The sequence below is a fragment of the Chiloscyllium punctatum genome, chromosome 2 (genome assembly GCF_047496795.1).
Source record: "Chiloscyllium punctatum isolate Juve2018m chromosome 2, sChiPun1.3, whole genome shotgun sequence".
NCBI lineage: Eukaryota > Metazoa > Chordata > Chondrichthyes > Orectolobiformes > Hemiscylliidae > Chiloscyllium > Chiloscyllium punctatum.
In genome coordinates, this window is record NC_092740.1 from 34,700,886 (window position 1) to 34,725,943 (window position 25,058).

Consider the following 25,058-nt stretch of genomic DNA (forward strand, 5'->3'; position numbering starts at 1 on the left):
ACAGTGGAAATGAAATAATGGAGCTTTAAAGATTAGGCTTTCGTTAAATTGTGCAATTGTCTCCTCTACAACAAAACCGTGACATTTCCAGACAATTAAGACCTCTGAAACAGTATAGCAAATGTTCAAACATTATTAGAGTCCAATAATATTTCTTCAGCAATTAAGATAGGATTGTACGCAATGCAATAATCCATTTTTCTTATCAACTACATTTCAGTGCAGCAGCTTAAGGATTCAATGTAAAACATATTGCTGTCCTACATGCATAGATTTTACTTAGTGATTTCCAAAGGTGCGTAGGTTATAGAAAAATAGTCATGTTTTCCAAGGTTTCTATCGTAATGATTTAAGCAATTACTGTTTATCCTATTTGTGGGGAAAATATGTTGATTCAATGTGTAAGGAAATCTAGAGTTTTATTGAGTCACTAAGCATTTTTGAAAGCTTGTAAAATGAAAGATTTTTAAAATGCTTATCTTTTTAATTATTTCAAGTTAATATTTAATAACATTTGTATAATACGTTTTCCAATTATGTTAGTAAGGTGATAAGTCAATGAGTGCACTGTGCGTTTAATTTACAGTAAATGAATGAGCATATAATGCAATTAACGCAATAGCAAGTTAATGAAGGCACTATTTAATTTACAGAACGTTAATGAATATACTGTATAATTAGTGCTGTAGCAAATTTATGGTTGTATGTAAGTATTTAGATGTACTGTTTAATTTGTACAGTAGGTTAGTGTTCTATATTGGCGCAATAACTTTCTACATGTATTGTTGTTGATGTAGGCTTACAAAGGCACTATATAATTTTTCAGACATTTTATAAGTACAATATTAATGTAATCACAGGTTTTTAATTTATCTTCATACATTTTTATTCATTCATGGAAAGTAGGAATCAATGACTGGGGTTAGCATTTATTGGCCATTCCTAATTTCCCTTGAGAAGGTTATACTGAGCTACCTTTTTGAACTGGTGCAGTTCATTTGGTTTAGATAGGCCCACAAGGAAGGGGTTTCCAGGATTTTGACCCAGCGGCACTGAAGGAACAGCTCTATAATTCCAAATCAAGATGGTAAATGGCTTGGGGGGAATCTCGTAGATGGTGGTGTTCACGTAACTGCTACCCATGTCCTCCCAGATGGTACTGTTTGTATGGGTGGAAAGTAAGAAGCTTTGATGAATTTCTGCAGTGCATCTTGTAGATGGTGCACTGCTATTGAACATCAGTGGCTGAGGAAGTGGATTTTTGTGGATGTGGTAACGATCAAATGGCTTGCTTTGTCCTGGATAGTGTCAATCTTCTTGACTGTTGCTAGAGCTGCACTCATTCAGACAAATGGAGAGTATTCTATTACACTCCTGAGTTGTGTCTTGAAGATGGTAGACAATCTTTGAGAAGTCAGGAGGTGAGTTACTTGCTACAAGGATTCCTAGCCTCTGATCTATTTTTGTAGCCACTGTACTTACTTGACCAATGCAGTTGAGTTTCTGGTCAATGGTAACAAACAGGATGTTGCTAGGAGGGGATTTATTCATGGCGATGCCATTCACATTCAAGGAGCAATGGTTCGATTCCTTCCTGCTGTAAATGGTCATTTCCGGTAATGTCCGTGCGCGAATGTTACTTAGTCAAGACTAAGATGGTGAAGGAGTAGGGCTCTTAAACTGGAGATAATCCACTCCATCCATTTCTTTTCTTCTTTTTCCTCTTTCCATGTTTTCTTTTCTTTCTTTATTTTCTTTCTGTCTCCTAACCTCCATTCCTTGGGCAGCATCAGTGGTGGAGAGTTCAGTGTGGACCCGAGGAACTCCCAGCCTCGAGGTGAATCCCAGTGTGGACTCCCAGCCTCGAGGTGAATCCCAATGTGGACTCCCGGCCTCGGGATGAATCCCAGTGCTGATTCCCAGCCTCGAGGTGAAGCTCGGTGTGGACGCCCAGCCTCAAGGTGAATCCCAGTGTGGACTCCCAGCCTCGGGGTGAATCCCAATGCAGACCCCCAGCCTCGGGGTGAATCCCAGTGCGGACCCCCAGCCTCAAGGTGAAGCTCGGTGTGGACTCCCAGCCTCGAGGTGAATCCCAGTGTGGACCCCCAGCCTCGAGCTGAAGCTCAGTGCAGACCCCCAGCCTCGGGGTGAACCCCAGTGTGGACCCCCAGCTTCGGGGTGAAGCTCAGTACAGACTCCCTGCTTTAGAAGGACTGTACTGCTAAACTTTTACTTTATTTCTTTATTTTTCTAATTTACCTTACGTGTTTTACCTAGGCATGTTCCTATTTCAGGTGGCACCGGAAGTGGCAACTTTGTACACTTTTCACTGTACTCATGCACCCCTGTACTTGAGTGCATGTAGCAATTACCCCAGTTCGAATTCTGATGTAAAACAGCAATTCTAGAAATTCTACTTCTAATTCTAAAGTCAGCCCAAACATGTATATTGTCCAGATCTTGCTACATTCTGACATAGACTGCTTCAGCGTCCGAGAAGTCATGAATGGTGCTGAACATTGTGAACATCGGTTAACACCTCCATTTCTGACTTTATGATGGAGGGAAGGTCTTTGATGAAGCAGCTGAAGATGGTTGGGCCTAGGTTGCAAATCCATGAAACGCCTACAGAGATGTCCTGGAACTGAGATTACTTACTTCCGACAAGTACAACCATTCTCATTTTGCCAGGTATGACTTCAACCAGTGGAGAGTTTTCCCCCGATTCTCATTGACTACTGTTTTGCTATGACTTCTTGTTGCCCCACTAAGTCAAATGCAAGTCTGATGTCAAAGGATTTCATTCTCATCTCACCTCTGGAATTCAGCTCTTTTGTCCATGTTTGAACCAAGGCTGTAATGAGGTCAGAAGCCGAGTGGCCCTGGCAGAACCCAAACTGGGCTTCACTGAGCAGGTTATTGCTGAGCAGGTGCTGCTGGATAGCACTATTGATGACACCTTCCATCACTTTACTGATGATCGAGATTAAACTGATGGGGTGGCAATCGGCCAGGTTGGATTTTTCTTGCTTTTTGTAGATAGGATGCATTTGGGCAATTTTCCATATTGTCAGGTGTATGCCAGTGTTGTAGTTATACTGGAATGGCTTGGCTAGGCAAGTTCTGCAGAACACATCTGCTCTGTTTAATGTTCCCTCTAAGGTGCACAGCCACTCAGAGGCTCTGCACATACTGATCAATATGTGGATAAATTGACTTACATTTCTGGAATCCATTGCACTGCATGGACCTCAGAGATCTACTAATCTTAACATTAGGATAACATTGTATTATTATAATAATATTGGAGGACATTTAGTATTTTCCTGCAATAATACAGTAGCATAATTAGTCCATACAGGTCCTTTGCTCTGAAATTTATAGCTGAAAGTTTCTGTTTTTCCTACTTAAAAATTAACTTTATATTGCAATTATTATGACCCTGCCTAAAACCCTCTCTTTTGTTTCACTATGCATATTTGTCTGAATATGCCTCAGTAAAATGCCTTTGTTCATTTTCAATGTTAAAGAAACATAATTACAAATTGTTGTTATGGTCAGTTTATGGATATACTGCATTAATGCAAGAGTCTGCAGCAATGATAAAATTTTATCATGAACCATACTAATCGTACATGCTAATGAATACACTGAATAATTAAGTAGTAGGAAACAGGTTTATGAATGCATCTTTCAATACAGGAAATGTATGAGTGTATCAGGTTTATGAATACATATATTTCATTAATAGATTATGACGTACTGAGAAAGATTTGTATTGTTCCTTGATTGTAGATATCATGACCAAGAATATAATTTTAAATGTTATGTTAATAATGTATTGGTGCTTATCATTCTTAAGATTTAATATGAGAGAAATTTTAGGATGAAATCTTGAATCATCGCCAATAAAATAACGTTATGTTCAAACACAGTTCTATCTCATAGAACTTTCAATTGTTCTTTATGAAGTCCAGCAGGATTGGATAAAATTCCTGAGGGCTACTGTTAAATCCAGCACCATTTCTTTTTGGATTGTCTCCAGAAAATGGATCTATTGCCAATGCAAGGATGTTTATACACAAGTCAGCTGTAATTGCATTAATGTCAAATATTATTAACAAGCTACCACAATGATAAATATGCGGCTCCAAGTAAAGAGATTTATTTGTAACCCTTTCTATTTACGTAGCCTTAGTCTAGTCATGCTATGTAATGAATTAAAATTAGTCTTGCATCAAATGTAGTGAATACATAGCAGATAGGTCTGCATCAGAAAAAGCAAGGCAATTTAACAGTTCAAATGAAATTTGGCATGGCTCTGAGTTTTACTTTTGGTTTTTTTCATCTTTAGGCGGCTTGTTGAACAAAAACACAAACTACTTGACATGCGATACCACAGGTTCAAGCATTAACCAAGCTTTGTACAACATGCTGTTATAGAGCTTATAAACAACAATAAATCAACACTTTGTATCCAATACATATGAATATGTAATAGTTAATTCAAGTGTGCACTTTATTTTTAATGTGAGAAGATCAAGGGATTAAAGTACATTTTCCTTTGAAAACCTCAAATGCTTTGTGAATCAATTTCTGAACTTTGTTATTAAGTTTCATGAAAACATGCAGCGCACAAAAGTAATAAATGGACAAGTAAATGAATAACATTCAAATGGTACCAAAATGACTTGAATATCATTGGAAAAAGCAGTTGTTATGTATGTTATGCTCAATGAGGTAAATGTCAGAATTTGAAACTCCATTTTCATGCAAGGTTGTTGAACTGTCTTAATTAAACAGTTTGTATATTGAACCATGTGCACTTCCTTTGCATTTGTCAGAAAGAAAAATCAAGCCAGAAATGCATGCAGTCTATCAAAGATAAAGCATAAAACCTGCTTTGTGTGGAAACTACTGAGAAGGGTTTTGGCCTGGCATTGAACTTGTGTTCAAAGTAGCCTAGTTCCTGTAATGGAAGAATGATTAAAGATAATACAATTACCTGAAACAAAGTCTCGCTTCATAGAAATTGGACAAAATCATGTTGAACTTCTAAGCTTCTGAATAAAGAGATAATTTCAAGGTTTTCATAATGTTCTCAACCATCATAAAAATAGGACCTTTACTCATTTTATTCACTTCAAACTCAAACCTACCTGTTGCTGCAACATTATTATTTATTTTCATGTCAAAAAGAGGACATAAAAAAACTTTCAAACCCTTGAATTGCTTGATTTTGTCAACCAGAACACTTAATGTAGTAAATTATTATTCCTTGATTTAATTCACCACTGTCATTCTATATATGAAAATGTTTCATTGTTTCTGAAATGGTTTATCCACAAAGCGCATGCTTATTGGAGAATACACTTTGTTATACACAGAAGGTACAAATAGCAAGAGCTGGACAGAACAAAGACAGACCAGTTGAAGACAGAGACTTGGCAGAACTCAAACCCTATACTCACTTCTCCTGTGGGTCAATGGCCACGCCATGCAGTTGTCCCTGGATGGCATCTTGTATGTTGTCAGCAGAATATAGGCCAATTGGAGTGTTATAGGTGGCACTCACTACCTGTCTTTTGCCATCAATGTTTCCTGCAGCAAGAAATGGCTGGGCCTTTCTGTTATGGGACTCTCCAATAGATTTGAATTCCTGCATACAAAAGGGCACAAAAATACTCAAGGCTACAATTCATGCTGAAGCTCATAGGCACCAGCAGCCACATCATGCATTGGATTACCACAAATAACTTTCCTTCATTCTCCTCAACAATGTTCAACTTTTAATTATGCAACAGGAGGAGTACTTTAAACCTGGCTGTATGAAAAACAGCGTTGTCCAAAAACCAGATTTTTTTTTAAGAGTGTTCCATGCGTTTTAAAATGAGTAAAAGCTTCAATAAAATAACTTACCTGGACAATTCAGCTAGGCCCTGGAAGCTCTAAACTAGTTATTGGCTGTCCACTTCACATAGCACACACTTCCCTGCACTTCAGGTAACCCTTGACCCATCTGACCTGGCTTGACCTCTACTCCCAGCAGCCCAAACCACCTGAACTAAAATCAACCTTGGTTCCAAGGTTCAAGAACAGAAATTGCTGGAAACGCTCAGCAGCTTTGGCAGCATCTGTGGAGAGAAATCAGAGTTAACATTTCAAGTGACCCTTCCTTACAACTCAACCCAAAGGTTAACTCTGATTTATCTCCACAGATGCTGCCAAATCTGCTGAGCTTTTTCAGCAATTTCTTATTTTGTTTCTGATTTACTGCATTCGCAGTTCTTTCAGCTTTGGTTTGAAAGTTGCTGGAATTAAGGTAATGTATCTGTATCTGTTTCCAAACCATAATTAGCTAACTAAGGATACCATGACAAATAGCTCATGTTAAAAGTAACTTATATGTGCTAAATCTGATCTAAGCCAAAAATAACCCAAATTCAACGCAGGATAATTGTTGTTAGTGACATCAGTTTTTATTTGAAGCATTAAGATGGGATTTTGAGGAAATGATAAAAGGAACTTTACTCATCAGCAATTGTTTCTACACTTTTTGAGTATACCATCCCAACTGTTCAATGTTCATTGCATGCCTGTACTTTCATTAATTAGCAATTTGATTAATTAGTGACTGCTGGATTAGTAAAGGTGATAAGGATCATTCAGTTAACTGAGCAGCCAAAGATTTTCCCTTCATAGTGTATATCAATGCTGCAATCTTTCAAATAGGCTGCTTTAAAAGATGAAAATGCAAAGCTTTTCTGTAATTCGGGAACTGGCTTGTGGGCCTCTTCTGAACTAGTCCCAGTGTTTGAATGCGTTTTGACCAGAACTGTATGCAGAGTCAGGCCAGAACATTGCACAAATTCAGTGGGAATTCTCACTGATTGTACTTTACTGTTTTGAGAAGACAGTCCAGTACCTTACTTCTAGATACTAGCTCAATACTACTCCTTTCCCAGTCAATTTCATGAGTACCATAAGCTCATTAAAATTATTCATTAAATTTGAGGATTGATCTGCATTGCCAGGAATTTCTGGAACTAAGGTATAAGTGAATAAGTTAATACAACTGGTGATAAAAGCACAAAGAACAGAACAGCACAGGATCAGGCCCTTCAGGCCATCATTATGCTGATGCATGACGTCTTTCAAAATTGAAAACCTTTTGCCTCTATGCAGTCGATATCCCTCTACTCCCTGCCTATTCATATATCTATTAAGATGCCTTTTAAACATTGCTATTGTATCGGCCTCCACTATCTCCTCTGGCAGTGTATTCCAGGTTTATACCACCCTCTGTGTAAAAACCTTGCCTCTCACATCTCTTTTAAAATCCCATTTTATCTTAAACCTATGTCACCTAATATTTGACATTTCTACCCTGGGAAAAAGACTTTGACTATCCATTCAATCCATGTCGCTCACAATTTTGTAAATTTCTATTAGGTTGCCCCTCATCCTGTCACATTCAAATGAAAACAAACCAAATTTATTCAATCTCTCCTCACAGCTAATACCCTGCAAACTAGGCTTCATCCTAGTCAGTCATCTCTGTACTCTCTCCAAAGTCTCCACATCTTTCTGGTAGTGTGGTGACCAGAATTGCACAAAATATCCAAAATGTGGCCAAACTAAAGTTCTTCATAGCTGCAACATGACTTGCCAATATTTATACTCTATGCCTCCAAGCATGCCATATGCTTTCTTGACCACCTTATCCACTTGTGTTGCCACTTTCAGGGAACTGTGGACCTGTGCATCTAAATCCCTCTGTATGTTGCTACTACTAAGGGTTCTGCTATTTACTGCATACTTCCCTCCTGCTTTAGATCTTCCAAAATGCATCACTGCACATTTGCCTGGATTAAACTCCATCTGACATTTCTCCCTCCAAGTCTCCAACCTATCCATATCCTCCTGTATCCTCTGGTACCTCCTCACTATCCCCAGTTCCCCAATTTTTGTGTCATCACAAATTTACTAGTCAGGTCAATTATGTTCTCCTCAGAATCATTTATATGTTACAAACAACAGGGGCCCTAGCACTGAGCCCGGCAGAACACCACTGGTCACAGATGTCCAGTCAAAAAAACACTCTTCTATTGCTATTCTCTGTCTTCTATGACCAAGTCAGATCTGTATCCATCTCACCATCTCATTGTGGGCGGCATGGTGGCACAGTGGTTAGCACTGCTGCCTCACAGCGCCAGAGACCCGGGTTCAATTCCCGCCTCAGGTGACTGACTGTGTGGAGTTTGCACGTTCTCCCTGTGTCTGCGTGGGTTTCCTCCGGGTGCTCTGGTTTCCTCCCACAGTCCAAGGATGTGCAGGCCAGGTGAATTGGCCATGCTAAATTGCCCATAGTGTTAGGTAAGGGGTAAATGTAAATGTAGGGGTAGGGGTATGGGTGGGTTGCGCTTCGGCGGGTCGGTGTGGACTTGTTGGGCCGAAGGGCTGTTCCCACACTGTAATGTAATCTAATCTAATCACCAGCTCACCAAAGATCATATGTCACTTCGCCTTTGTATCAGCCTACCATGAGGAACCTTGTCAAAGGCCTTGCTAAAGTCCATGTCAACAACATCTACTGCCCTGCCCACATCAATCATCTTTGTCATTCCTACTGAGGCAATGTAAACATCTTCACTTCCTACACTTATCTTCTTTATAACCTCACAGAGAAGGGGCATTTGGTGATGAATTGTGAATAGTTTGCGCTGTAACTCTCGATCCCTTGGGAACCGGTTTATTCCAAATATGGCCACCCAAATTAATTTGATACATGAGCCTTTTCAGCATTAGTGATGAGACCCATTCCAGCATAGATCTAAATTGTAGAGTAAAGAAGATTTTGTTTTCTGATGCTGATACCAGTTTATTGTAAATATGAAGTCCCAACTTGATTTGTTTCTGGGTGTGAAGATCAATGAGATTCCAGAGAGGAAGGGGTTCACTACACTTCAGTCTAGAGACAGGACAGTTGCTGACACCAAACTCACATTGTGATGCTTCATGTGAATGCTTTTGCTTTAGTCTAAATGCAAATGCAATCTCCCTTTTTAACTACATTAGCTCATTCTCATTCCCTCAGGAGATTGATGAATCATGTGATTTGGGCAGGTATAAATCAGTATAGATTGTTGGCTTAATGCGTCAGTTAATCTTTTTCATTCTCTGCCTACTTGTGTTCTTATGTGGTGTTTTTATTTTATTACCTACAGCTGCCAGGAATCCTGTAACAGATATGGCCAACTTTCTTAAACTCAAGACACAGAAAAGTAATTAGGTAAAAACAATGACTGCAGATGCTAGAAACCAGATTCTGGATTAGTGGTGCTGGAAGAGCACAGCAGTTCAGGCAGCATCCAAGTAGCTTCGAAATCGACGTTTTGGGCAAAAGCCCTTCATCAGAAATAAAAGTAATTAATTGTCCAGTGACTTCGAACCATAGGTTTGATTTACAAAATATATATAACCTTCAGGTGTTGGAGCACAATTTTGGCAATCAGCTATCTTAAGATTTTATCAATGGCTTATGAACTGTTCTGAACTGGTTCTTTAAGCTTTTGATATGCTTCAATTGTCTGATAAAAAATTCCAGCTTCACTTGGGTTAGAGGAATACAGGCAGCACCTCTCCAACCACAACAATGGCTGGAGATCCTAAAGATACATGTCGTCCCCAGATTGTACTTCCACCTGATCCTGACAGAAGCGGCACGGCGGCACAGTGGTTACCACTGCTGCCTCACAGCACCAGAGACCCGAGTTCAATTCCTGACTCAGGCAACTGACTGTGTGGAGTTTGCACATTCTCCCCGTGTCTGCGTGGGTTTCCTCCGAGTGCTCCGGTTTCCTCCCACAGTCCAAAGATGTGTACGTCAGGTGAATTGGCCATGCTAAATTGCCCGTAGTGTTAGGTAAAGGGGTAAATGTACAGGAATGGGTGGGTTACGCTTCGGCGGGTCGGTGTGGACTTGTTGGGCCGAAGGGCCTGTTTCCACACTGTAAGTAATCTAATCTAATCTAATCTAATCTAAAGCATCGCAGGCAACTCTAATAAAACTGGACCAAATAATCCGTAACAGCACCAAAGATTTCCTACACCTACCACCTCATACCGCGAAGGAGTGCTATACGCTAGCAACAGGAATGGCGGTCTAGGTGTCGGCTAATAATTTAACCTGCATTTATTTCAATGCAAGGGGCCCAACAGGGAAGGCAGATGAACTCAGAGCATGTTTAGGAACATGGGACTGGGATATCATAGCAATTACGGAAACATGGCTCAGGGATGGGCAGGACTGTCAGCTGAATGTTCCAGGATACAAATGTTACAGGAAGGATAGAAAGGGAGGCAAAAGAGGAGAGGGAGTTGCATTTTTCATAAGGGATAGCATTACAGCTGTGCGAAGTGAGGATATTCCCGGAAATACATCCAGGGAAGTTATTTGGGTGGAGCTGAGAAATAAGAAAAGGATTGGGAAATACAATTGGGATTGTATCATAGACCCCCTAATAGTTAGAGGGAAATTGAGAAACAAATTTGTAAGGAGATCTCAGCTATCTGTAAGAATAATAGGGTAGTTATGGGAGGGGATTTTAACTTTCTAAACATCGACTGGGACCGCCATAGTGTTAAAAGTGTAGATGGAGAGGAATTTCTTAAGTGTGTACAAGACAATTTTCTGATTCAGAATGTGGATGTACCTACTAGAGAAGGTGCAAAACTTGACCTATTCTTGGGAAATAAGGCAGGGCAGGTGACTGAGGTGTCAGTGGGGGAGCACTTAGGGGCTAGCGACCATAATTCTATTTGTTTTAAAATCGTGATGGAAAAGGATAGACCAGATCTAAAAGTTGAAGTTCTAAATTGGAGAAAGGCCAATTTTGATGGTATTAGGCAAAAACTTTCAAAAGTTGATTGGAGGCAGATGTTCGCAGGTAAAGGGATGGCTGGAAAATGGGAAGCCTTCAGAAATGAGATAACAAGAATCCAGAGAAAGTATATTCCTGTCAGGGTGAAAGGGAAGGCTGGTAGGTAAGGGGAATGCTGGATGACTAAAGAAATTGAAGGTTTGGTTAAGAAAGAGAAGGAAGCATAGGTCAGGTACAGACAGGATAGATCGAGTGAATCCTTAGAAGAGTTTTAAGAAAGTAGGAGTATACTTAAGAGGGAAATCAGGAGGGCAAAACAGGGACATGAGATAGCTTTGGCAAATAGAATTAAGGAGAATCCAAAGAGTTTTTACAAATATATTAAGGACAAAAGGGTAACTAGGGAGAGAATAGGGCCCCTCAAAGATCAGCAAGGCGGCCTTTGTGTGGAGCCACAGAAAATGGGGGAGATACGAAATGAATATTTTGCATCAGTATTTACTGTGGAAAAGGATATGGAAGATATAGACTGTAGGGAAATAGATGGTGACATCTTGCAAAATGTCCAGATTACAGAGGAGGAAGTGCTGGATGTCTTGAAACGGTTCAAGGTGGATAAATCCCCAGGACCTGATCAGGTGTACCCAAGAACTCTGTGGGAAGCTAGAGAAGTGATTGCTGGGCCTTTGCTGAAATATTTGTATCATCGATAGTCACAGGTGAGGTGCTGGAAGACTGGAGGTTGGCAAACATGGTGCCACTGTATAAGAAGGGCGGTAAATACAAGCCAGGGAACAATAGACCGGTGAGCCTGACCTCGGTGGTGGGCAGGTTGTTGGAGGGAATCCTGACGACAGGATGTACATGTATTTGGAAGGGCAAGGACTGATTCTGGATAGTCAACATGGCTTTGTGCATGGAAATCATGACTCACAAACATGATTGAGTTTTTTGAAGAAGTAACAAAGAATATTGATGAGGGCAGAGCAGTAGATGTGATATATATGGACTTCAGTAAGGCCTTCGACAAGGTTTCCCATGGGAGACTACTTAGCAAGGTTAGATCTCATGGAATACAGGGAGAACTAGCCATTTGGATACAGAACTGGCTCAAAGGTAGAAGACAGGGTGGTAGTGGAGGGTTGTTTTTCAGACTGGAGGCCTGTGACCAGTGGAGTGTCACAAGGATCGGTGCTGGGCCCTCTACATTTTGTCATTTCCATAAATTATTTGGATGCGAGCATAAGAGGTACAGTTAGTAAGTATGCAGATGACACCAAAATTGGAGGTGTAGTGGACAGTGAATAGGGTTACCTCAGATTACAACAGGATCATGTCCAGATGGTCCAATGGGCTGAGAAGTGTCGGATGGAGTTTAATTCAGATGAATGCGAGATGCTGCATTTTGGGGAAGCAAGTCTTAGCAGGACTCATACCCTTAATGGTAAGGTCCTAGGGAGTGTTGCTGAACAAAGAGACCTTGGAGTGCAGGTTTATACCTCCTTGAAAGTGAGATAGCTTTGGCAAATAGAATTAAGGAGAATCCAAAGAGTTTTTACAAATATATTAAGGACAAAAGGGTAACTAGCGAGAGAATAGGGCCCCTTAAAGATCAGCAAGGTGGCCTTTGTGTGGAGCCACAGAAAAGGGGGGAGATACGAAATGAATATTTTGTATTTACTGTGGAAAAGGATATGGAAGATATAGACTGTAGGGAAATAGATGGTGACATCTTGCAAAATGTCCAGATTACAGAGGAGGAAGTGCTGGATGTCTTGAAACGGTTAAAGGTGGATAAATCCCTAGGACCTGATCAGGTGTACCCGAGAACACTGTGGGAAGCTAGAGAAATGATTGCTGGGCCTTTGCTGAGATATTTGTATCATCGATAGTCACAGGTGAGGTGCCGGAAGACTAGAGGTTGGCAAACATGGTGCCACTGTATAACAAGGGCAGTAAAGACAAGCCAGGGAACTATAGACCGGTGAGCCTGACCTCGGTTGTAGGCAAATTGGTAAAAGTGGAGTCGCAGGTAGATAGGATAGTGAAGAAGCGTTTGGTATGCTTTCCTTTATTGGTCACAGTATTGAGTACAGGAGTTGGGAGGTCATGTTGCAGCTGTACATTGGTTAGGCCACTGTTGGAATATTGCATGCAATTCTGGTCTCCTTCCTATTGGAAAGATGTTGTGAAACTTGAAAGGGTTCAGAAAAGATTTACAAGGATGTTGCCAGGTTTGGAGGATCTGAGCTACAAGGAGAGGCTGAACAGGCTGGGGCTGTTTTCCCTGGAGCATTGGAGGCTGAGGGGTGACCTTATAGAGGTTTACAAAATTATGAGGAGCATGGGTAGGATAAATAGACAATGTCTTTCCCCTGGGGTGGGGGAGTCCAGAACTAGAGGGCATAGGTTTAGGGTGAGAGGGGAAAGATATAAAAGAGACCTAAGGGGCAACTTTTTCACGCAGAAGGTGGTATGTGTATGGAATGAGCTGCCAGAGGATGTGGTGGAGGCTGGTACAATTGCAACATTTAAGAGGCATTTGGTTGGGTATATGAATCGGAAAGGTTTGGAGAGATAAGGGCCGGGTGCTGGCAGGTGGGACTAGATTGGGTTGGGATATCTGGTCGGCATGGACGGGTTGGACCGAAGGGTCTGTTTCCATGCTGTACATCTCTGAGACTCTATGACTCTCTGACAAAATTCTCATTTAAAATTTCCACCACTAGCCAAACCTCCAACAGAATGATTTAATATTCTTACAATTAGCCCCCCTTGGGTTTCCTTAACAAAAACATGACACTATTTCAAACACAAAACAAGATTGGGCCTGATTTCACTGGAGCTTAGAAAAATGAGAGGCCATCTCATTTAAATATATATGGTTCTAACAGGGCTGTACAGACTGGAAGCAGGCATGCTGTTTCGCTATCTGAGGAGTCGTGATAAAGTGATCATAATTTCAGGATATCTGGTGGGCCATCTCAGACTGAGATGATGGGAAATTTCTTCATGCAGAGGTTGGTGAACCTATGTACTTCCCTGCCACAGAAGCCTCTGAAGAACTTAATAGATTTCTACAAGCTAATAGTATTAAAGGGAGAGAACAGGAGTTAGAGAGGCGGAAGTGAGGACTGCAGATGGTGGAGATTAGAGTTGAGAGTGTGGTGCTGGAAATGCACAGCAGGTCAAGCAGGATCGGAGGAGCAGGAGAATCAATGTTTCGGGCAAAAGCCCTTCATCAGGATAGAGATAGAGAATCAATTCAGGGTCTGCCATAGTAAAAACATCACAGCAGTCCACTGGTATTTGGAAATAATTGCTAAGGACCTGGTGTTAGGCTGAGAATTGCAAAAGAAAGACAAGGAGTCATAGAGTCATAGAGATGTACAGCATGGAAACAGACCCTTCGGTCCAACCCGTCCATGTCGACCAGATATCCCAACCCAATCTAGTCCCACCTGCCAGCACCTGGCCCATGTCCCTCCAAACCTTTCCTATTCATATACCCATCCAAATGCCTCTTAAATGTTGCAATTGTACCAGCCTCCACCACATCCTCTGGCAGCTTATTCCATACACATACCACCTTCTGCGTGAAAAAGTTGCCCCTTAGGTCTCTTTTATATCTTTCCCCTCTCACCCTAAACCTATGCCCTCTAGTTCTGGACTCCCCCACCCCAGGGGAAAGACTTTGTCTATTTATCCTACCCATGCTCCTCATAATTTTGTAAACCTCTATAAGGTCACCCCTCAGCCTCCAATGCTCCAGGGAAAACAGCCCCAGCCTGTTCAGCCTCTCCTTGTAGCTCAGATCCTCCAAACCTGGCAACATCCTTGTAAATCTTTTCTGAACCCTTTCAAGTTTCACAACATCTTTCCAATAGGAAGGAGACCAGAATTGCATGCAATATTCCAACAGTGGCCTAACCGAGCAGATGAATGCATGGCTGAGGAGCTGGTTGAAGGTATGGGAGAAGGATTCACATTCTTTGGATCATTGGAATCTCTTTTGGTGTAAAAGTGACCTGTATAAGAAGGACGGATTGCATCTAATTTTGAAGGGACTAATATACTGGCAAGGAGATTTGCTAGAGCTGTTCAGGAGGATTTAAACTAGTAAGTGGGGGTGGGTGGGACCCAGGGAGATAGTGAGGAAAGAGATCAATCTGAGACTGGTACAGTTGAGAACAGAAGCGACTCAAACAGTCAGGGCAGGCAGGGACAAGGTAGGACTAACAAATTAACCTGCATTTATTTCAGTGCAAGGGGTCTAACAGGGAAGGCAGATGAACTCAGGGCATGTTTAGGAACATGGGACTGGGATATCATAGCAATTACAGAAACGTGGCTGAGGGATGGGCAGGACTGGCAGCTTAATGTTCCAGGATACAAAAGCTACAGGAAGGATAGAAAGGGAGGCAAGAGAGGAGGGGGAGTGGCGTTTTTGATAAAGGATGGCATTCCAGCTGTACTGAGAGAGGATATTCCTGGAAATATATCCAGGGAAGTTATTTGGGTGGAACTGAGAAATAAAAAATTGATTAACACCTTATTGGGATTGTATTATAGACCCCCTAATAGTCAGAGGGAAATTGAGAAACAAGTTTGTAACGAGATCTCAGCTACCTGTAAGAATAATAGGGTGGTTATGGTAGGGGATTTTAACTTTCCAAACATAGACTGGGATTGCCATAATGTTAAGGGTTTACATGGAGAGGAATTTGTTAAGTATGTACAAGAAGATTTTCTGATTCAGTATGTGGATGTACCAACTAGAGAAGGTACAAAACTTGTCCTACTCTTGGGAAATAAGGCAGGGCAGGTGACTGAGGTATCAGTGGGAGAGCACTTTGGGTCCAGCGACCATAATTCTATTAGATTTAAAATAGTGATGGAAAAGGACAGACCAGATTTAAAAGTTGAAGTTCTAAATTGGAACTTCAATTGGAACGCCAATTTTGACGGTATTAGGCAAAAACTTTGAAAAGCTGACTGGGGCAGATATTTGCAGGTAAAGGGACAGCTGGAAAATGGGAAGCCTTCAGAAATGAGATAATGAGAATCCAGAGAAAGTATATTCCTGTCAGGGTGAAAGGGAAGGCTGGTAGGTATAGGGAATGCTGGATGACTAAAGAAATTGAGGGTTTGGTTAAGAAAAAGAAGGAAGCACATGTCGGGTATAGACAGGAGAGACCGAGTAATCCTTAGAAGAGTATAAAGGAAGTAGGAGTATACTTAAGAGGGAAATCAGGAGGGCACAAAGGGGACATGAGATAGATTTGGCAAATAGAATTGAGGAGAATCCAAAGGGTTTTTACAAATACATTAAGGACAAAAGGGTAACTCGGGAGAGATTAGGGCTTTTGCCCGAAATGTCGATTTTCCTGCTCCTTGGATGCTGCGTGATCTGCTGTGCTTTTCCAGCACCACTCTGATCTAAACATCTCAGAGATCAGCAAGGCGGCCTTGTGTGGAGCCACAGAAAATTGGGGAGATACTAAACGAGTATTTTTAATCAGTATTTACTGTGGAAAATGACATGGAAGATATAGAATATAGGGAAATAGATGGTGACATTTTGAAAAATGTCCATATTACAGAGGAGGAAGTGCTGGATGTTTAGAAACACATGAAGATGGATCAATCCCCAGGACCTGATCAGGTGTACTTTAGAACTCTGTGGGAAGCTAGAGAAGTGATTGCTGGGCATCTTGCTGAGATATTTGTATCATCGATAGTCACAGGTGAGGTGCCGGAGGACAGGAGGTTGGCTAATATTGGTGCCTCTGTTTAAGAAGGGTGGTAAGGACAAGCCAGGGAACTATAGACCGGTGAGCCTAATAAGTTGTGGGCATCTTGTTGGAGGGAATCCTGAGGGACAGGATGTACATGTATTTGGAAAGGCAAGGGCTGATTAGGGATCATCAACGTGGCTTTGTGTGTAGGAAATCATGTCTCACAAACTTGATTGAGATTTTTGAAGGAGTAACAAAGAGGATTGATGAGGGCAGAGTGGTAGATGTGATCAACAAGGTTCCCCATGGGACGCTGGTGAGCAAGTTTAGATCTCACAGAAAACAGGGAAAACTAGCCATTTTGATACAGAAGTTGCAAAAAGGTAGAAGACAGAGGGTGGTGGTGGAGGATGTTTTTCAGGAGATAGTGAGGACTGTAGATGCTGGAGATCAGAGCTGAAAAATGTGTTGCTGGAAAAGCGCAGCAGGTCAGGCAGCATCCAAGAAGCAGGAGAATTGACGTTTCAGGCATAAGCTGTTCTTCAGGAATGAGGAAGGTTTGCCAAGCAAGCTAAGATAAAAGGTAGGGAGGAGGGACTTAGGGGAGGGGCATTGGGAATGCGATAGGTGGAAGGAGGTTAAGGTGAGGAGGTGGAGGCGGAGAGGGGGTGGGGGCGGAGAGGTCGGGAAGAAGATTGCAAGTCAAGAAGGTGGTGCTGAGTCCAAGCGTTGGTACTGAGAAAAGGTGGGGGGAGGGGAAATGAGGAAGCTGGAGAAATATGCATTCATCCCTTGTGGTTGGAGGATTCCTAGGCGGAAGATGAGGCGCTCTTACTCCAGGTGTCGTGTTGCCATGGTCTGGAGATGGAGGAGGCCAAGGACCTGCATGTCCTTGGTGGAGTGGGAGGGGGAGTTAAAGTGTTCAGCCATGCGGCGGTTGGGTTGGTTGGTGCGGGTGTCCCAGAGGTGTTCCCTGAAACGTTCCACAAGTAGGCGGCCTGTCTCCCCAATGTATAGGAGGCCACATCGGGTGCAGCAGATGCAGTAAATGATGTGTATGGAGGTGCAGGTGAGTTTGTGATGGATATGGAAGGATCCCTTGGGGCCTTGGAGGGAAGTGAGGGAGGAGGTGTGGGCACAAGTTTTGCATTTCTTGTGGTTGCAGGGGAAGGTGCCGGGAATGGAGGTTGGGTTGGGTTCCATTGACACCCTCCTTCGACTGACTGAACTGATCCTCATTCCAATCTCTTTCCAATCCTCCTACTTCCTCCAAACCAAAGGAGTAGCCATGGGCACCCGCATGGGCCCCAGCTATGCCTGCCTCTTCGTCGGATATGTGGAACAGTCCATCTTCCGCAGCTACACTGGCACCACCCCCCACCTTTTCCTCTGCTACATTGATGACTGTATCGGCGCTACCCCGTGCTCCCACGAGGAGATTGAACAGTTCATCCACTTTACTAACACCTTCCACCCCGACCTCAACTTTACCTGGACCGTCTCAGACTCCTACCTCCCCTTTCTAGACCTCTCCATTTCTATCTCGGGCGGCCGACTCAACACGGACATTTACTATAAACCGACCGACACCCACAGCTACCTGGATTACATCTCCTCCCACCCTGCCCCCTGTAAAAACGTCATCCCATATTCTCAATTCCTTCGCCTCCGCTGCACCTGGTCCCAGGAGGACCAATTCTAATACCGAACAACCCAGATGGCCTCCTTCTTCAAAGACCGCAATTTCCCCTCAGACTTTTTTGACAATGCTCTCCACCGCATCTCCTCCATTTCCCACTCCTCTGCCCTTGAACCCCGCCCCTCCAATTGCCATCAGGACAGGACCCCACTGGTCCTCACCTACCACCACACAAACCTCCAGATACATTGTATCATCCTTCGTCATTTCCGCCACTTCCAAACAGACCCCACCACCAAGGATATATTTCCCTCCCCTCCCCTATCAGCGTTCCGGAAAGACCACTCCCTCCGCGACTCCCTCGTCAGGTCCACACCTCCCACTAACCCAACCTCCACTCCTGGCACCTTCCCCTGCAACTGCAAGAAATGCAAAACTTGCACCCACACCTCCCCCTTCACTTCCCTCCAAGGCCCCAAGGGATCCTTCCATATCCATCACAAACTCACCTGCACCTCCACACACATCATTTACTGCAACTGCTGCACCCGATGTGGCCTCCTATACATTGGGGAGATATGCCGTCTACTTGCGGAACGTTTCAGAGAACACCTCTGGGACACCCGCACCAACCAACCCAACCGCCCCATGGCTGAACACTTTAACTCCCCCTCCCACTCCGCCAAGGACATGCAGGTCCTTGGCCTCCTCCATCACCAGACCATGGCAACACGATGCCTGGAGTAAGAGCGCCTCATCTTCCGCCTAGGTACCCTCCAACCACAAGGGATGAATGCATATTTCTCCAGCTTCCTCATTTCCCCTCCCCCACCTTTTCTCAGTACCAACCCTTGGACTCAGCACCGCCTTCTTGACCTGCAATCTGCTTCCTGACCTCTCCGCTCCCACCCCCTCTCTGGCCTATCACCCTCACCTTAACCTCCTTCCACCTATCGCATTCCCAACGCCCCTCCCCCAAGTCCCTCCTCCCTACCTTTTATCTTAGCCTGCTTGGCACACCCTCCTCATTCTTGAAGAAGAGACTATGCCCGAAGCGTCGATTCTCACTCCTTGGATGCTGCCTGACCTGCTGCGCTTTCCCAGCAACACATTTTTCAGCTCTGATCTCCAGCATCTGCAGTCCTCACTTTCTCCTGCTGAATATGTATATACATCATTGTACACGGCAGGAAGGGTTACACCCAAAATGTTAAAAATCACACAATACCAGGTTATAGTCCAACAGGCTTAATTGGAAGCACACTAGCTTTCAGAGCGCTGCTCCTTCATCAGGGGGTTGTCAACTAACAGATTGAATGAGCAGTTAGAAAGTATACAGACTCTATTAATAGGGGTACAGAGCAACAAGGTTGTTGAGTCTAGTTCTGGACTGCATGTTAGGAAGGACATGAATGTATTGTAGAAAGAGCAGAAAAGCTTTGTGAGTGTTTCCAGGATGAGGAATTTTCATTTATGAAGATAGATTTGAAAAGCTGGGACTATTTCCCCTTAGAGATGAGAAGGCTGAGAGATCTGATTGACGTATTTGTTGGACTGTCGAAGGAAGCCCTCACAAACATGGGGAGAACACACAGTTATCAGAGAATGAGAATCAAACACAGGCCTCTGGTGCTGTGAGGCAACAGTGCTAACCACTGAGCCATTGCATCACCCTGCAGCGTTTCCACATTTTTGGTTTTGAGCCTCTAAATGACTAATCCAGTCGGATAATCATTATTCTACTGAACCCATTGTAACAGCAGGAACTTTTGTTGGAAATGTAAATTTAGCTTGAATTCCAGCAACTTCCTCAGTGTTGCATGAGTCTTAATGCGCACCCAACTTCTAACCACACCTCTCCAAATGGTGTGGAATTTGAGTTCCAAAGTGGTTGAAAAGCAAAAGTCAAAAAGCGAGGGATGAGTTAACTTAAAATGTTCCAAAGGAAGCTATCACTGGGGCAAATGTAGACATTATAGATGTTATTAGCAGGACCAACATGGACCTGATGTTTTTCTGAAGATGTATTATGACCAGAAACTCTGTTTCTCCCTCTACGAATGCTGTCTGACTTGCTGACTATTACCAGCATTTTCTGTTTTTCTTTCAGTCTTTCAGCATCTGCTGCATTTTGCTTATTTTGAAATCAGAGCAACTTTTACTGAGGGATCCCACTGTTACATATTTTCCAACCTTTGGCACTAGCTTATTCAAATTAAATTAGCTGTGATTATGAGCGAAAGATCTGAATAATTAATATTGCAACATTAATATTGACACAGCCTTAGAATTAGAGGGGGTAAATTCAGAACAGAAATGCGGAGACATTTCTTCAGCCAGAGAGTGGTGGGCCTGTGGAATTCATTGCCGCAGAGTGCAGTGAGGCCAGGACACTAAATATCTTCAAGGCAGAGATTGATAAATTCTTGATGTCACAAGGAATTAAAGGCTATGGGGAGAATGTGGGTAAGTGGAGTTGAAATGCCCATCAGCCATGATTGAATGGTGGAGTGGACTCGATGGGCTGAATGGTCTTACTTCCACTCCTATGTCTTATGGTCTTATGGTCTTATTTCAACAACTGAGAATGCCTTGGCCAATATCACAGACATGTTTCTTTAAAAGTTTTGCAGACTTCAAGAAGATATATTTGCCCACTCGTCAATTCCATGCAAATCTATCACTTAACAATTTGTCTGTTGCTTGTGTGTATAAGTGTAATTTATTTTCTAAATCTCTCTGGAATTCTTAGGTTTGGAATCTGCAAGGCTTTCAACATAACGGCAACAGTGGAAGCAGGCAACCTGAGACAGCAGGCAGTGAGAATGGAATCAGGCAGCCAGCACAACCAGTGGGAACAGCAACAGGCTGCAAGGCAGTGAGAGCAGGGGTGGGTAGCCTGGAGTGGTCAGTGGTGTGAGTGGGAGCAGGCAGCCCAGAGTGATCAGTGGTGTGAGTGGGAGCAGGTATCCCAGAGTGGTCAGTGGTGTGAGGGGGAATGGGCAGCCCAGAGTAGTCAGTGGTGTGAGTGGGAGTGGGCAGCCCAGAGTGGTCAGTGGTGTGAGTGGGAGTGGGCAGCCCAGAGTGGTCAGTGGTGTGAGTGGGAGTGGGCAGCCCAGAGTGGTCAGTGGTGTGAGTGGGAATGGGCAGCCCAGAGTGGTCAGTGATGTGAGTGGGATCGGGCAGCCCATAGTGGCCAGTCGTGTGAGTGGGAGTGGGCAGCTCAGGGTGGTCAATGGGAGTAGGTAGTGCAAGGCAGCAGCCTCGGGTGAGGTCAAGCCTGGAGTAGGGGAGGGTTCCAGACCTTAAGAGGAATCCGAGCCCAGCATGACCTGTGTTAACTGTGTTTTTTTTTTGTTTTTTCACTTTTTAGTAAGAAGGACTGTTTAACATTTTGACTTAGTTTTCTTTATCTTTGTACCCAAGATTCCTACCTAGGTACCTTTCGCATTCAAGATGGTGCCATGAGGGGCAACTTGTAAACTTTTCACTGTACTCATGTGAGCACATGTTACAAGAAACTTAATTCAATTCAATACATATTTTTTGTATCTTTTGTGTTTTTGGCATAATTCCTAGCCCATCATGCCACACTGGGCATAGACAGCAAGGGAATAAAGGAAATGACTTGAGTATGAGGAAATGACAAATGGGCAGCATGGTGACTCAGTGGTTAGCCCTGCTGCCTCACAGCACCAGGGACCCAGGTTTGATTCCAGCCTTGGATGACTGTATGTGTGGAGTTTGCACATTCTCCCCGTGTCTATGTGGGTTTCCTCCCACAGTCCAAAGATGTGCAGGTCAGGTGAATTGGCCATGCTAAATTGCCCATAGTGTTAGATGCAATAGTCATAGGAAAATGGGTCTGGGTGGGTTACTTTTCAGAGGGTCAGTATGGACATGTTGGGCCAAAGGGCCTGTTTACACACTGTAGGGAATCTAATATATTGAGGAGAGATATTCATTGAAAAGCTGGTCTTTTGGAAGGTTTGTCAAGAGGTGAGAGAGAAGTTGTGATTCAAAAAGACTTGGAGGGAATTACAGAATGTGGGAGCTTACCAAATACATCAAAGAAACAGAGTTGGAAAACTGTTAGAAGTAATCAGCTGGTTCTATAGCATTCTGGGCCTGGAAGTTAAGGTAGGCAGAAGCTAACATTCTCTGAGGTTGGCTGCCAGTTTTGGGGCCCCATCCATGCCTTTTTCTCAGAGGTGAGAATGGAGGGTGCCAGGGATATGTGCCTGCGCACAGTGGGTGCTCAATCACACTCACTAAGAGCCAGTTGAGGCCAATTAATAGAGGCCAACTCGGATTTTCCAGTCACCTCCTGGTTTCTGCAGGAAGTGGGGCCAGCCCTCTGCCCTGAGAGACATGCCTGGGTAAAAGAATGACAGAACGTCCAGCAGAGGGGTTCCATCCCCTAATCCCCACCGTCAGGAAAACAAGTTTTTTGATTTCATATTTGAAAATGGTGGAATGGGTGTCCCTCCATCTTGAAGCACCCTCTCTCTGACTGACCTTTTATTGCATGTGGGAAGCTCACGGGAAACTAATGGGCCTCCTTTTATATAATGGGACACTAATCAAATTATTCATAGTTTAAAATAGATGTTTGAGTATCCAGGCCCCAATTCTGGTCTAGAAGCTTTGCTTGGCCTCCCTTAAGCTCCTGATGAGAAAGTGAGACATGGTCGGAAAGGACATCTCATTGTCAACTACATGTTAAATCCCATGGTTTCCTGATGTAGAGAGTGACCCCCAGACATGCTTAGTTCTCAGCTGATAACCATGTTCAAGTCAGGTACACATAGAAACTCTGGAGTCAATCTCAGAAAAATGCATAATTAAAATGCATCAGAATTATTTTATTTGTAATTCACTTGTAACTGACGCCTGTGCAATCACCAACAGAACTTTCTCTTGTTACTTGTGCTCTCCCTCAGTTCTGTGTCAACTAACCTACCATTGTTCATGATTTGTTAGTGGGATAAACAAAGGTCTGATGGCTGTCTACAATATCTGAAGGATAGTGCATAAGAAATCTAGTGGTCTTGAAATCATTAGAGGTGGGCTATATGGGCATCAAAAGAGTCTCAACAGGGCTTGAGGATTCTGTCAGGGAACGAAGGGATATTAGGTGTGAACAGAAGTTACGGGGAGGTAGTTACTCCACAACCACGTGAACAAGGTAAATGGGTTACCGTCAAGGGTAGAAAAGGGAACCGGCAGGCAGTGTAGGGACTTCCTGTGGTAGTTCCCCTCAATAACAAGTATACTGTTTTGGATAATGTTGGCGGAGGGAGTGACCTACCAGGGGTAAGCAAAGGGGCACAAAGTCTGTCCCCAGTGCTCAGAAGGGAAGGGGAAGGGGAAGAGGAGCAGAGCATTAGTCACTGGGGACTCCGTAGTTAGCGGAACAGATAGGAGGTTTTGTGTGGAACGAGGGAGACTCATGATTGGTTTGTTGCCTCCCAGGTGCCAGGGTTTGTGATGTCTTTATTCATGTTTTCGGGATTCTTGAGGGGGAGGGGGAGCAGCCCTAAGTCATGGTCCACATAGGCAGAGATGGTGCAGGAGGGAGAGTTTTGGATTCTTGGATAATTGGAGCTCTTAGATTAGATTCCCTAAAATGTGGAAACAGGCCCTTCAGTCCAACAAGTCCAAACCGACCCACCGAAGCGTAACCCACCCAGACCCATTCCCCTACATTTACCCTTCACCTAACACTACGGGCAATTTAGCATGGCCAATTCACCTGACCTGCACATTTTTGGATTGTGGGAGGAAACCGGAGCACCCGGAGGAAACCCACACAGACACGGGGAGAATATGCAAACTTCACACAGAGAGTCGCCTGAGGCGAGAATTGAACCCGGGTCTCTAGAGCTATGAGGCAGCAGTGCTAACCACTGTGCCACCGTGCCACCGTGCCGCCCACAAGCTACCTTTCTGGATGATCTTCACCTCAACCAGAGAGGTATGAATATCCTGGGGGGAAACTTTGCTAATGCTCTTTGGGGGGTGTTTAAACTATTGCAGCGGGGGATGGGAATCTGAATTGTAGCTCCAGTGTATAGGAGGTTGAGGACAGTGAGGTCATGGATAGGTTTACAAGGTCAAGACAGGGCACCAGCAATCAGGTTGTTGGTTTGAAATGTTTTTACTTCAATGCCAGGAGCATCCGGAATAAGGTGGGCGCACTTGCAGCATGGGTTGGTACCTGGGATGGTATCTGGGATTTCAATGTTGTGGCCATTTTAGAGTCATGGCTGGAGGAGGGACAGGAATAGTTGTTGCAGATCTCAAGATTTAGATGTTTCAACAAGAACAGAGATGGTAAAAGAAGGGGTGGGGGGGTGCGTGTTGCATTGTTTATCAAGCGTATTATTACAGCAGCTGATAGCATGTTTGAGGTAATGAAGTAGTTTAGACTGAAGTTAGAAAAAGGAAAGGAGAGGTCACCCTGTTGGGAGTTTTCTATCGGCCTCCGAATTGTTTCGGGGATGTAGAGGAAAAGATAACAAAGATGATTCTCGATAGGAGCGACAGTAGCAGGGTAGTTGATGCAGCGGACATTATCTGCCCCAATATTGACTGGGAATATTATAGTTCAAGTAATTTAGATAGATCAATTTTTGTTCAATGTGTGCAGGATGGTTTTCTGACATAGCATGTAGACAGGGCAACAAGGGGCGATGCCATATTGGATTCGGTACTGGGGAATGAACCCAGCCAGGTGTTAGATTTGGAGGTAGGTGGCGATAGTGACCATAATTTGGTTATGTTTACAGTAGCAAT

At 43.5% G+C, this 25,058-nt stretch overlaps 1 protein-coding gene across 2 annotated transcripts in view; it reads right to left on the reverse strand.

Moving 5' to 3' along the window:
• Positions 1–25,058, reverse strand: part of pdlim3b (PDZ and LIM domain 3b) — a 103,759-nt gene that overhangs the window by 15,351 nt on the left and 63,350 nt on the right. The window contains exon 4 of one of the 2 annotated variants that reach the window (XM_072595425.1): positions 4,899–4,969. In XM_072595425.1, the coding sequence (XP_072451526.1) occupies positions 4,899–4,969 (71 nt within the window). Of the gene's footprint in view, positions 1–4,898; positions 4,970–5,471; positions 5,660–25,058 lie in introns of both variants that reach the window. The other variant, XM_072595417.1, reaches the window with a different exon arrangement.